The sequence below is a fragment of the Rattus norvegicus genome, chromosome 12 (genome assembly GCF_021556685.1).
Source record: "Rattus norvegicus strain SHRSP/BbbUtx chromosome 12, alternate assembly SHRSP_T2T, whole genome shotgun sequence".
Taxonomy (NCBI): domain Eukaryota; kingdom Metazoa; phylum Chordata; class Mammalia; order Rodentia; family Muridae; genus Rattus; species Rattus norvegicus.
The window spans coordinates 41,703,066-41,715,707 of record NC_141545.1 but is presented as its reverse complement, the minus strand read 5'-3'; the positions used below and the strand labels follow the sequence as shown (position 1 = coordinate 41,715,707).

General features: G+C 53.2%; 1 protein-coding gene and 1 long non-coding RNA gene across 14 annotated transcripts in view; one reads left to right on the top strand and one right to left on the bottom strand.

The window, feature by feature from the left end:
• Cux2 (cut-like homeobox 2) overlaps positions 1 to 12,642 on the bottom strand; it is a 189,616-nt gene that overhangs the window by 29,583 nt on the left and 147,391 nt on the right. For all 13 annotated transcript variants that reach the window (NM_001415781.1, XM_087578097.1, XM_087578100.1 and 10 more), the window contains 2 exon segments: positions 314 to 448; positions 11,504 to 11,582. In NM_001415781.1, the coding sequence (NP_001402710.1) occupies positions 314 to 448; positions 11,504 to 11,582 (214 nt within the window).
• LOC134481298 (uncharacterized) lies at positions 4,830 to 9,291 on the top strand. The gene is made up of 4 exons (XR_015634842.1): positions 4,830 to 5,006; positions 6,621 to 6,738; positions 8,142 to 8,227; positions 8,631 to 9,291. It is a non-coding gene; the product is annotated as an uncharacterized LOC134481298 (long non-coding RNA).

Here is a 12,642-nt window from a genome sequence, read left to right as displayed (position 1 = left end):
TAGTTTTGTTTTTTTCTAAACTTTTTTGAGGCAGGGTCTATGTAGCTCAGGCTGGTCCTCAGCTCAAGGTCTCAGCCTCCCGAGTCCCGGAACTTCAGTCACGGCAGTGGTTAGCACTGCTCTGACTGGTTGTTGTGTGTGCATGAGGCAACAGGCCTGAGAATGCAGCATCTGTGGTCCGCTACCATAACCCAGTGTCACCTGAGGCAGCGAAACCGAGACCCTGCTCCCCAACCACGAAGGGTGCTCAGGTTTGGCGGAAGCTCTGACATCTAGGTTTGTCCCCAACATCCTGTGGTGGCATCATTGGTACCTCTGGCACTGGGTGGCTCTGGGCACCTCTTCCACGAGATGTGCACGTCTCGTAGGCGCTGCCCACTGGGGTGGAAGCTGGGACGCTGCAGTCTGTCGTCTAGAGTCCGCGCCACCTCAACCGACGGGACAGGGTCTGCAAGGAGACAGAGAGAGAAAGGGGTAGGAGGATGTGGGGGAGGCTCCATGGGCCTAAGACACCCTTCCACAGAAAGCTGGGGGGACAATCTGTAGGAGCCGCTTGGAGTCACTCACTGATGGCTGCAGAAAACAGAAAACATTTTCTTTTTAAATTTATTATAAAGACTAAAAAAAAAAATTTAACCGTGTGTGTGTGTGTGTGTGTGTGTGTGTGTGTGTGTGTGTGTGTACGTACACAGGTGGCTTCAGAAGCCAAAGGTGTCAGAACCCCTGGAGTTGGGGTTACTGGTGGTTGTTGGCCATCCTCCAAGGGTGCTGGAAACTAACTTAGGTCCTCTGTAAGAGCAGTACATGCCGAGCTGCCTGTGGTGGTCTGAATAGCAATGACTCATGTAGGCTCAGCTGGTTGAATGCTTGGTTCCCAGGTAGTGGAAACATTTGGGAAGGATTGGGGGTGTGGCTTTGTTGAGGAGGTGTGTCAACAGGGGTGGGTTTTGAGGTTTCTTTCTAAAGCCTATGCTAGGCTCAATCATCTTTGTCCATTCATCCGTCTGTCCGTCCATCTATCCATCCATCCATCCACCCATCCATCCATCATTCATCTATCTATCTATTGTTTTGAGACTGGGTCTCTCTATGTTGTACTGAAACGTACTATGTAGTCATCCAGCCAGCCAGCCAACCATCCATCCATCCATCCATCCATCCATCCATCCACCCAACCACCCACCCACCCACCCATCCATCCATCTATCATTTTGAGACTGGGTCTTTCTGTGTCATACTGAAACTTACAATGTAGTCTAGTCTACCCTTGAACTCAGAGACCTGACTGTCCCTGCCTCCCAAGTTCTGGGATTACAGGTGTGTGCCACCAGGGTTGGGGATTTAGCTCAGTGGTAGAGCACTTGCCTAGGAAGCGCAAGGCCCTGGGTTCAGTCCCCAGCTCCAAAAAAAAGAACCAAAAAAAAAAAAAAAAAAAAAAAAGGTGTGTGCCACCATGTCTGCTGCACACGGACTAAAATGCAAACCTCTCAGCTATTTCTCCAGCACCGGGCCTGCCTACTGCCACATTCCCCGCCATGACAATAAGGGACTGACCCCTCCCCCTGCACCAGCCCCACAGAGTCTCAGTTGACATATAACTGATATTTACTATTGTGGCTGATTCACAAAGAGACCCTCACATAGTGACCACGCACGCGCCCAGGGACACAGAGGCAGTGGAACCACTGTGGGGGCCAGGCTGAGCGAGGACACCACCACCTGGTGGGACCTGGTTCCCACCTGTCCAGCCCCTTGCAGTCACCAAATTGACCATGTGGTCTCCTGATACCTTTCACACCCTATATCCAGTAAAGCCTTTACCCCTGGGTGGATGCACCATGGGCGGTGTGACACATCCCCATCAAATAGAAGAAAACCCACAGCAGGATGTAACCCATCATCTTACACAGAGCTCTCAAGAAGCCCAGGGGGAAAGACGACCTCGCACACAGGGGAAGGATCCCTCCACAGTCCCCTGTGGCTGGCTGGGAACCAACCCGTTGTCCCATGAAGAGAACCGAGGCTCAGACAGTCAGGTGGTGTGATACTGGGTCTCTGATGGGATCTCACGAATGTGGCTGGTCCTCGTGTGTGCATTCTCGGCAGGTGGACTCGATGCTAACAGAGGTGTCCTGGACCATAGGTCCTGAGGCCCCAGTTCCTTCTCATTCCCTAGAGCCCCTTTCCTACGGACTCGCCCACTTCATTCTCAGGATTGCTATGCCATTTTGACGAGCAGCTGTTCCTCTCTGTACCTTACCATAGTTGGCAGCACAGGGTTGGGGTGGGGGTGTGGGTGTGTGTTGAGGAACATAGAAAATGGTCCACACTGCCTCCCAGGCCTCAGAACCTACAGAAACCCTAACTATTCCTTCTCCATGATACCCCAGTCAACCTCAGAGGCTATGTACAGGAGTGCCAGTGAAAACATGCTCCCCACCCTTCCCAGTCGCTCGCTCAAATGCCCCCTCCTCCAGGCAGGCCTCCACACTGTGTTCATTTTCCAACACAAGAACAGAACCTTCGCAGGTCCAGTACGGCCAGCCCCATCTGCCTGTAAGTCCACCCCCTTATCCCTTAGTGAACAGCTGCTTGAAAAGGCCAACCCTGCCTCTCCCTTCTTAGAGAACCTGACTTTGGCCCAGCAAAGCCTGATACATTTTTGCCCGCAAAAGACTCAAGCCATGCCTGCATGGGGGCACCTTCGGGTCTGGCTGGAACAAGGTGGTCCCATGTTTTGTTCTTCTGTCTCCTTTGTTGGTGGGAGGCTGGCGGTCCCCTGTCCCGAGGTGAGCAGGTGTAAGGGACTTGGCAATGGCTCTCCTCTGTCAGCACCCCCCACCCCCAGTGCCTGTCATTAGGCCGGGCCTGCTCAGCAGGGTGTGCCATTATGCCTCCCCGGGCTGGTGTAATTATACATTGACATAATTAACCCAGCAAGTGCATTAGGCAGGCCGGCTAAAAATTCATTTCTAATTATTTGTTGTGTGCGTGCTAACGAGCCCATCTGCACTGCCTTTGTACAACACGAACAAATTAATTTACAAGTCTAGATTTTTTAATAAGTTCAAGGAATTGCTTTCTATTGTGGCCTGTTTTTTTTTTTTTTTTTTAGGGAGGAAGAAAAAAAATGGCACCGGGTGTCTGCAGGGGTCAGGGAAGTTAGGTAAACACCCCCACGGAGCACAGGCTGAGGAGGCCACAGGGCGGGGAACTTTCCAGCTTGGGGCTCAGGGGCCCAGAAGGCCCGGTCAAAGGACCACACCAGGGCAGGAAAGGGCTCCTGTCACCTGCTGTTCACAGAGGCCAAGGACAGCCCTTTGCTCTACTTGAGGAGTTCCTGGCTGGCTTGTGTGTTTGTTCAGGGCCTCCCCCAACAGGAGGAGGTAGAAGGAATGTGGGCAGGTCTTACTTCTTGGGAAACCTTAATGGGGACCTGAGTTGGACCTGGTAGTGAGGCCTGTCAGTTCAGCTACTCTGGAGGCTGGGGCATGAGGATTACAAGTTTGAGGCCAGTTAGTAAATGAAAGGCGGGTTTTATGGCTCAGATGGTATAGCACTTGCTTCATGTGCACAGAGCCTAGGGCTTCAGCCCTGGCTGCCCATGAACCAGGAGTGACAGCGCATGTTCAAGTCTAGCCTGGGCTACATAAGACCTTGGCTAAGAGAAACAGGCAGAGGATGTGGCTCAGTAGCAGGGCCATGAGGCTCTGAGGTGTGTGACTTCAGGGTGGGAAGAGCCCCCCCTTTCCCGGGTGGCTCTGAACAGTTACTCTCAGCGTCTGGAGGGCAGGGTTTGGAGCGCCTGGCCAGGCGCTGGCTGTTGTGGCCACCCCAAGAGCCAAGTGCTCACTGGAGCTCAGGAACACTGGGCCAGCCAGTCTATAGTGACATTCTATGAAGTCTGGGGGCAGAGGGTGACCCCCACATGTTGTCATCAGTTCCTGGGAGAAATGGTGTCCAGCCTCCTTGCTCTGAGGTAACTCCACTCTGAGGCTCTTGAGAGACCATCTGAAAGGCTCCCCTGGAGACATGCTGGCCCACTTTGTTTGTCACTTGCTCTCCAATGCACTACACAGGTGGGGATGGTTTCCAAAGGCTGCCAGCCCTTGGGCCAATTCCTCCATCCTCTGTGGGCCTTATGGTCCCCAATAGGAGGGGGAGAGAGTCACTTGGAGGTGCTCCCATGCCTCCCCCCGAACAAGCCTGTAGTGGATGGAGTCTTCCCAGCCTGTGGCCCTTACTGGCATGATAAGGGGCAATGTTGTATCTCTGTTGAGCAGACAGAGCAACTGAGGCAAGGGTGACAGTACTTCCCCAGGGTGAAGAAGCAATGGGGCAGGGATCCCCCCTTCTCCCTCCATTCCTCCCTCACCTCCCACACCTGCACCCAAGGTAGATCTCCAGGGCAGGACCCTGAGCCAGACACTCTGAGACAGCCCCTCCCCCCAGTTTTGAGGCAGGGTCTCTCTGCATCGCTGTCCTGGAACTCACTATATAAACCAGGCTGACCTCGAACTCAGATCTGCCTGCCTCTGTCTCCAAGTGCCGGGACTAAGGGTGTACACCACCACACCTGGCTGTGAGGGGAGTCATCAAGTTCCTCACACCTTCATTCCACCCTAGCAGAAATGCAGAGGGGCCAGGATAGGAGGTGCCAGGTCCAATCCTGACTATGACATTGACAGGGAAAGTAGCCTAGGGTGCCTTGGGCCTCGGTGACGTCTGACTTCCAGAACTGAGGGGTACAAACTTGTTACAGCAGCCACCACAAGTTCCTGGCTGTCGATCCTGTACTAAGTGCCAGGCACGGCTCCACCTCGTACCCCACACTGCCAGGGCCTGCTGGGTGCTGCGGAAGGCTCAGGCTGTGGGAGCAGTGAAAGAGAGGAGAACCCTGGCCTGCTGCAGCCGCCGCTCAGACGGGACAGGGGGCCAAGAGACAGATGAGGCCATGGCAGAGAGGGAGTGCCTGTCAGAGATGGGCTCATGTATAGGCTGAGCAGGTAAGACCTGTCTGGGGATGACACTGAACAGAGCCAGCTTGGTGACGAAGGAAAATGTTCTAATCAACAGGATGCATCTGGAGAAACGGCTCCGGGCGGGCTGAGGGAGGGAGGCTACTCATCTTCCCATCCTGCCCAACCCCCTCCCCGAACAGGATGTCCACCCAGTAGACTTGCTATCCCAGTAACAAGGCCTCAGGTGAGGAAGGGGGGACAGGTGAGGGGGGAGTAGAGTGGCTCAAGGCCTGCTTTTGATGCATGGGTGGCTAATAACAGGGTGGGGTGAGGGCATCCTTGTAAGTAACAGGGAAGGCCTGGCCTGTGTCATCTGGCACCTGGCACTGGCCACCTGGCACCTGGTCACCTGGCCACCTGGCACCTGGTCACCTGGCCACCTGGTCACCTGCCACCTGATCACCTGGCTACCTGGCACTGGTCGCCTAGCACCTGCCACCTGGTCACCTGCCACCTGGTCACCTGCCACCTGGTCACCTGGTACCTGGTTACCTGGCCACCTGGCACTGGCCACTTGACACCTGGTCATCTGGCCACCTGGCACCTGTCATCTGGCCACCTGGCGCCTGGTCACTAGCTGATGCTCATGGTGGGAGGCAGGGGCTGGAGAGTCAGGGAGAGAAATGTGGTCTCCCCCTCCTCCCTCTGAATCCACCCGAAGTGGCACACTGAGGATTTTTTGGGAAGTCATAGCCAGAAGGCTGGCCACGAGGCTGCTTAGAAACATATATGCAGAAGTGTGCGCACACTCCTCCAAGCTCGAGCCCAGGAGCAGCCTGCTCCCATCTGGGCTTGGGCGGTGGCCGTGTGGGTGGGTGGCGCAGAGACTAACTTCGATCCAGAGTCCTAACTTTTCCTTAACAGATGGGCACACGTCCCTTCCTGTATGGCAGCCACAAGCTTCCTAGCTCCCTCTCCCCACAATGGCCTGTGCTGGCTGGTTCAGAGGCCTCAGAGATGGCTGGGATGAGAGGTATTGGTGGGGACAAGGGCAGCCACTGTTGGCTGAACACTTACTACAGGCCAGGCGCTTGAGGCCTGTCTCACTCAAGGTAGCCGGGGATGAGCTCATCTGTTGGGAAGAGACAGCAGCCCCGAGAGGGAGAGTCGGTTTCCCAGGCACAAAACGTGTGTCATAGTGCAAACAAGGCTCTGTGTGTGAAAGCGTGTGAACCTTCCAGGGTGGGAGGAAGGGTTCTGTCCTGCTCAGCACCATGCCCCTGTGGTAGGAGAGAGGCCAACCAACAGCAGGTGCTCAATATTTGCTGAATGAGTGGCACAGGGCGATACGTGTGTGCCAGGCGGCAAGCTACCTGTTCTCTGCTGTCTGTCCCACAGGCCCGGGAAGGGGTGGGCATGGACGAAGCAGCAAGATGGCAGAGAGGGTCCTGGTCCATCCCTGGGCTCAGAGCCTTTCTTCTTCTGCCCGCTCCCATCTGCAGCTCTTTGCTCCCCTCAGCTATGGGGACTCCCTCAGGAGATGCTGGGGCTCTGCTAGTGAGAGCATCCTTTCAGCCAGGACCTCTCCGTCTCTCAGGCCAGCTCTCCTCAAGGACTGGCTGTGACACCCCGCCCACGGTGTGCCCCCTCTTTCCACAGCACAAATCTCCGAGGGCCATTTTCCCAAAGTCCTTTGATCTTCAAATGAATCCCACAGTGAGGGTGGACATTGGGAACCACAGGTCTTAGGTTCCAGTACTCTGCTGTGTGACCTCTGGTAAGCGACTTGACTTCTCTGAGCCTACCTTGGAGCGGGTGTATGAGTGTGTGTGTGTGTGTGTGTGTGTGCGCGCGCGCGCGTGTGTGAGTGTGTGTGTGTGTGTGTGTGTGTGTGTGTTGGGGGGCAGTCGCTGAGCTTTTGCCTGTGAGGAGCTAGCATGATGGCTGTCACACAGATAGCACCCAGAAATGTCCGGGCATGATAGCACCTGGGCCTTCCGTCTGAGCTCAATGAAGTCTTTCTCTGTGCTCTTACAATTTCTTAGGAACACAAGCATGAAGGGAGGGAAGGCAGGAGAGAGAGGAGAAGAAAAGGAGGAGGAAAAGGAGGAGTAAGTGGAGGAGGGGGAGAAGAGGGGAAAGAGGAGGGGAAGGAGGAAAAGAGGAGGAAGAAGAGGAAGAGAAAGAAGAGAAGGAGGAAGAAGAGAAGGAGGAAGAAGAAGAGAGGGAAGAGGAGGAGGAGGAGGAAGAGGAGGGAATGGAAGTAGGGGCAGGAGGGGCCATCATGGTTCCCAGATACACTAAAATCTCTTTTTCTTGGAGGCGAAGGTGGCTTGATCACTAGATGGCGCTAAAATTAAGTCATTTGGGACAAACTCCAAACTAGTGATTTTTACCTCCTGCTTCCATCAAAAATATATTTCACATGGCTTGGATTTAAAACTTTAAGACATCATAAGAATAGAGAAAAAAAAACCAATTCTGGCCCTCAGGTGAGAATGTGCTTAAATATAGGACACAGGATGAAAGATTTGGTAAGATCCTTTACTTTCTAGAAATCATTGCTTGGATGTCTACTATGTACGATATATAAGAGAGGCTATGAATAAAGTTAAAAAAGCAAAAGTCAGTTTAACGGAGAAGATGCCAAACATGTCTACTGGTACCAATGCCCCTATTCCTAATATACAAAGAGCAACGACAAATCAATAATAATTAAGTCCTGCTATAAAGGGAGGAACGGCACAAATGGTCAGCCAGCTTACGGAAGATGCTGCATGACAGTCAATAAAGAAGAGCTGGGAAGACCAATGGGCAGGGGGGAGGACAATCTGTTCTCGCCACAGGGTCTGGGATCAAGAAAAGACTGCAATGTATTTCCCTTCCCATATTTTTCTCTCTCATCCAAGGAGCCCCGTGTAGCAGCACTGAGCCCTCAGCACACGGGCAGCGTAGGGAGGGGCTCAGAGCACCCAGGAATAGACACGTAAGAGACAGACTACATGATGAGGTTGCTGGGTCCGGAGTCTCACATGCTGGGGGAGGTGTGGCCACAGGGGGGGTTCAGATGCCACTCCACCACTCCGTAGAAGTTGACCCGGGATAAGATGAAGGTCTCTGTCTTTGGAGCTGAGGGTGTGTAAAGCGAAAGCGACTTTCTTCCTTCTTTTGTTCTTTTAGGCTGGGAAGATGCATTAAAAACCCGAAAGCAGCTCCCTACTGCACAGACTCAGTAGCACCCACACAGCTCGCCAAGTCTCACTCAGGTAACAACCCTGCGAGATGTACAACGTACACTGGCTTCCCTTGGACCCCGACGTCCACAAGTTATGGGATGTTCCCCTAAACGCCCAGAGCATCAAACCCTCATGCCAGTCCACCAAAAGGGTCTGCGACCTTCTCTTTTCTAAAGCCCCAGAGACCAGAGAGGGTGAGGCGCCAGGCTCAGGTCACTCAGGACGGAGTCCCTGCAGCAGGAAGCTCTCAACCAGCAAGACACTGCAGAGCAAGGGACACCAGCAGGGAGTTTTAGAAACCCCGACAACAATCAAAGAAGCCTTTTGGGCTACTCACCTGCCTTGCAGTGGGCTCAGCCGAGTGTCCAAGTCTCCCCCTTGGCCTCCCTGACTCTCTTCCTCCTGTCCCCCTTTTCTTTTTCCTGTGTTCTAGTCACCAGGTCCCCAGATTCTCCCTGCCGAGGCCGGGCCGGGTCCCCCCACGACTTGGCTCGTGTGCAGTGAAGACATCGGCTGTCAACACGGCGCTCTGAAGCCAAGGGGTTTAAATCAAGTCTTCTCTCACAACAATGACATTAATTACGCTTTTAACACATTTTACTGGGTTTTTTTTTTCTCACTTCGTGCCACATCTGTGCGAACAATATCCAAAAGATTTACGGTTTTCTTCCGTAATTACAGATACACGGACTGCGCACTTATCAAAATACTTGCTGAGCAATCAGCCCGTGTCTCGCTGCCTGCCAAGGACTCGTGCTGGCAGCAGCCACTCATTCAAACGGAAATGTTGAATCAGGACTTGGGTGGGGGGAACTGCGACAAATAATTTGCCTGTCAAGACATAGACCAAAGAAGAGTGGGTGCATCCTGGCTGCATAGGGGTGTGTGTGTGTGTGTGTGTGTGTGTGTGTGTGTGTGTGTGTGCGCGCGCGTGCATGCAGACACACACACATACACACGCACACGCGCTCCGAGCCCCCCAAAAACCTCCGCATCTGACATTTGCTTCTCGTGTCTGTGGATAACATTTAATGAGCACAAAAATACGTCTTCCTGATTCCCTGAAGAAATCATTAAAACACTGTGTTATTCTTAAATGTCTCGAAAATGAATTAGAGCCCCTAAAGGGGCTGTTTGTGTGGCTCGCCTCCATCCGTTAAGGTTCCTTGTTTTCCAGCTCCGTGACAGCTGGGATGTGGCATCCCCCGTCTCTCTCCCTCCCCCTCCTTCACAGGAGAGGACCTGGGCAGTCACAGCCAAGAAAGTCAGCATTGGGCTCTCCAGCCTCCTTGTGACCTCTGAGTACCCAGGCTTTGGGGACGGGAATGTGTGAAACAATGAAGATTTTTCTGGAAGGTTCTACGCCAGTCTCTGTTCTTGGCTGGACTTACGACTGAGTTAAAACAGCCTGGGGTACAGAAAGATGACGGGTTCAAGAAATGAAGTGTTCTTTCCTCTGTGTGTGCATGCATGCGTGTGTACGTGTGTATGTGCATGCCTGGGTGTACACACATGTGTGTGCTGTGTGGAGGTCAGCAGTCCTCAGGTGTCCTTCCTCAGGAGGAGTCTACTTCTTTTGTCTTTTGAGACAGGTCTCCTATCCTGTCCAATAGACCGGAGGCTGCCTGCCCATGAGCTCTGGCAATCAGCCTGGCTTTGCCTCCCCGGGGTCACAGTCTTCGCTGCCACACTCAGGACTTTACTTGGTGCTAGAGGTGTGACCTACACAAGCATTTTAGCCACTGAGCCACCTTCCCAGCTACTGCATTTTGTTGTTGAGACGGAGTCTCACCGTGTAGCCCAGGCTAGCCTAAGCCTTCCAAGTGCTGGGATCACAGGTGTGAGCTACCACATACAACTTGAAGCCTCGAGTGTGAAGCAGGGCAGTTTACTGGAATGATGGCCTTGTGGCCCCAACACCTGCTGTGTGAGGGGTGAGCAAGGGCCAACAAATGGGAAAGTGGTAGGGGCCATGTATTTTCAGGCAAACATCCTTGTAACGGTCACACTGTCATGACTCACACCCAGAACCCTGACCTCAGAGATGGCTGACTCCCAACCCCGGAAGGCTGCTGTGTTCACCTGAGGTGATGTTTGCTTCACTGGTGGCCTCTGGCTGAAATGAAACCATCTGGTAGCATTCAGCTCAGCTACAGTATACTGCTGCCCTGCTTCCCTAGAGTTCTAGAATCTTCTCTCCCCACAGGAAACCTGTACTTCTCCTCTGCCCCCTGATGTCTGTCACAGTAGACCTAGATGCCTGTTCTAGAAGCTTCCTTCGAACATAATCACGTGCTGTCATAGTGACATGGGCTCTGTGTTCCTTCTCACGGCTGACTTGTAGTCCAGTGTGGTATCTGACAACAGATGTAAGCATATGCATGCACTTGCGTGTGTGTGTGTGTGTGTGTGTGTGCATGTATGTTTGCATGTGTGCCTGTGTATGCATGGTATGTGCATGTATGTGTGTATGTATGTTTGTGTATGTGTGGTGTGTGCATGTATGTGTGTGTGTGTGGTGTTCGGCTCTAACCATGGTGAGCAGGCTGAGGGGCTGACTCCTGCTGAGCTCACATTGTGAGGGGAACTGCCCAGTTTGTTCTTTGGCCAGGCTTCCCTCAATACTGAGACTCCAAGGTTGGCTGTGGGAACCAGGTGTCATTATTTATTCTTCTGTTGCCCCTGCTGGCACAGTCAGCTGTGGCCCTGGAAGGGTCCCCTGGGGCAAGATATGGGTAAGGACACCTAGATGAGTATCCCAGAGCCACCCTCCCAACCACAAGGCAGGAAACTCCATAATGGATGGATGGAGGGAGCCATGAGGTAACTTCACAGCAGGCCGGCTAAGTCACACACACACACACACACACACACACACACACACACCACACCACATACACATCACACACACCACATACACACACACACCACATACACCACACACACACACACCACCCACATACACACCACATGCATACACACCACACACACTCATCACACACACCATACAGACACACACACACACCACATACACACCACACACACCACATACACACCACACACACCACATACACACCATATACACACCACACACACCACATACACACCACATACACTATCACACATACACATCATACAGACACACACGCACGCACACACACACGCACTCCTCCCCTTCCTCCCCTTGGGTTCAGTCCTGGTTCCCAGACTCTAGCACCAAGAAGCCACCGCGGTATCTGTGTCACCCACTCAGGATGCTCCTCAGTGGCAATTATTCAATTACAGAGCCCGAGAGCGTCTTCTTACCTGGCGCTTCAATTAATTGCTTATAAACACTCAGGAATGCTGCCTCTGCCTCCTGACTTCTCTTACTGAGAGCCACCACCTTTGGAAAGAAGAGAAAGTGTCACGTGGAGCCATGGCCCTGGTGCAAGGAGACCAGTATCCTTTTGTGCAAAGGATCAGGGTGGGGGGCGGCAACGATGGGGGCTACAGGCTGAGGGCCCCCACATTGAGGAGTCTGAGCTCAGAGCCCAGCTGTGCTGTGCCTGGCTGTGTGACCTTGAACAAGTCACTGCCCTCTCTGTTTCCTCATCAGTAAAATGGTGGTAGTGTGCGGTGGCTAAATCATAACAGGACCCACTTCCTAGGCCCCCTAAAAGGATCTAAACACGGAAAGGCCAACGGTAGGTCATTTATAACTTTGGTGCTGTCGAGTTCAAACAGGACGTGGTTTGGGAGAAAGTGGGACATGCTTGGCCAGTCTTGTGTAACCGTCAGTTCTGAGAAGGCACTAACAGCTTCAACCGACATCCGAGTGATCGAGTTTGTGTGAGAATTCCTGGTATACCCACGGTGCTCAATAAATACTCCTTGGCTGAATGGCTGGACACACAGGAGGCAGCTGAGTGAAGTGGAGCTTCACTCACTGTCCTTCCAGTTCTTCTCTTGTTCTTACTCTGCCAATGACTCTTTGTCGAAGACGGGGTCACCTGCACATGTGGCCTGGTGACTCCCAGAGGCCTGGCCGCAGGAGGACTTCTAGGCACGGGACCCTCTCATTTCCTGGTTCAGGCAGTGAAATCCAGCGGCCTTGATCCCAGCTCTTGCAGTGAAGAGTCCTGGGCCTTCCATGTCTGAGGCTATCCCCTGGCAGGCACCGACGGCAGTCACTCAGCTTCAGGGTCCAGTCTGGCTGGGCCATGGTGGGCAGCAGTGAGACACACTGCTGGTACTGTATGTATCCACCCAGCACCTACTTCCTGCGTGGACTGTTAGTCTTCTCTCCGAGCTGGCATTTCCCATAACTCTCAGCGATGAGCTCAGAGAGATAGGGGGATGGATCTGTGGCCAAGGTCTTCCTCAAACTCAGCCCTCAGAGCTCTTTCTGGTGCATTTACGCTCCCAACATAATTATTTTTTTCTGAGGGGGTCAGGATAGGATC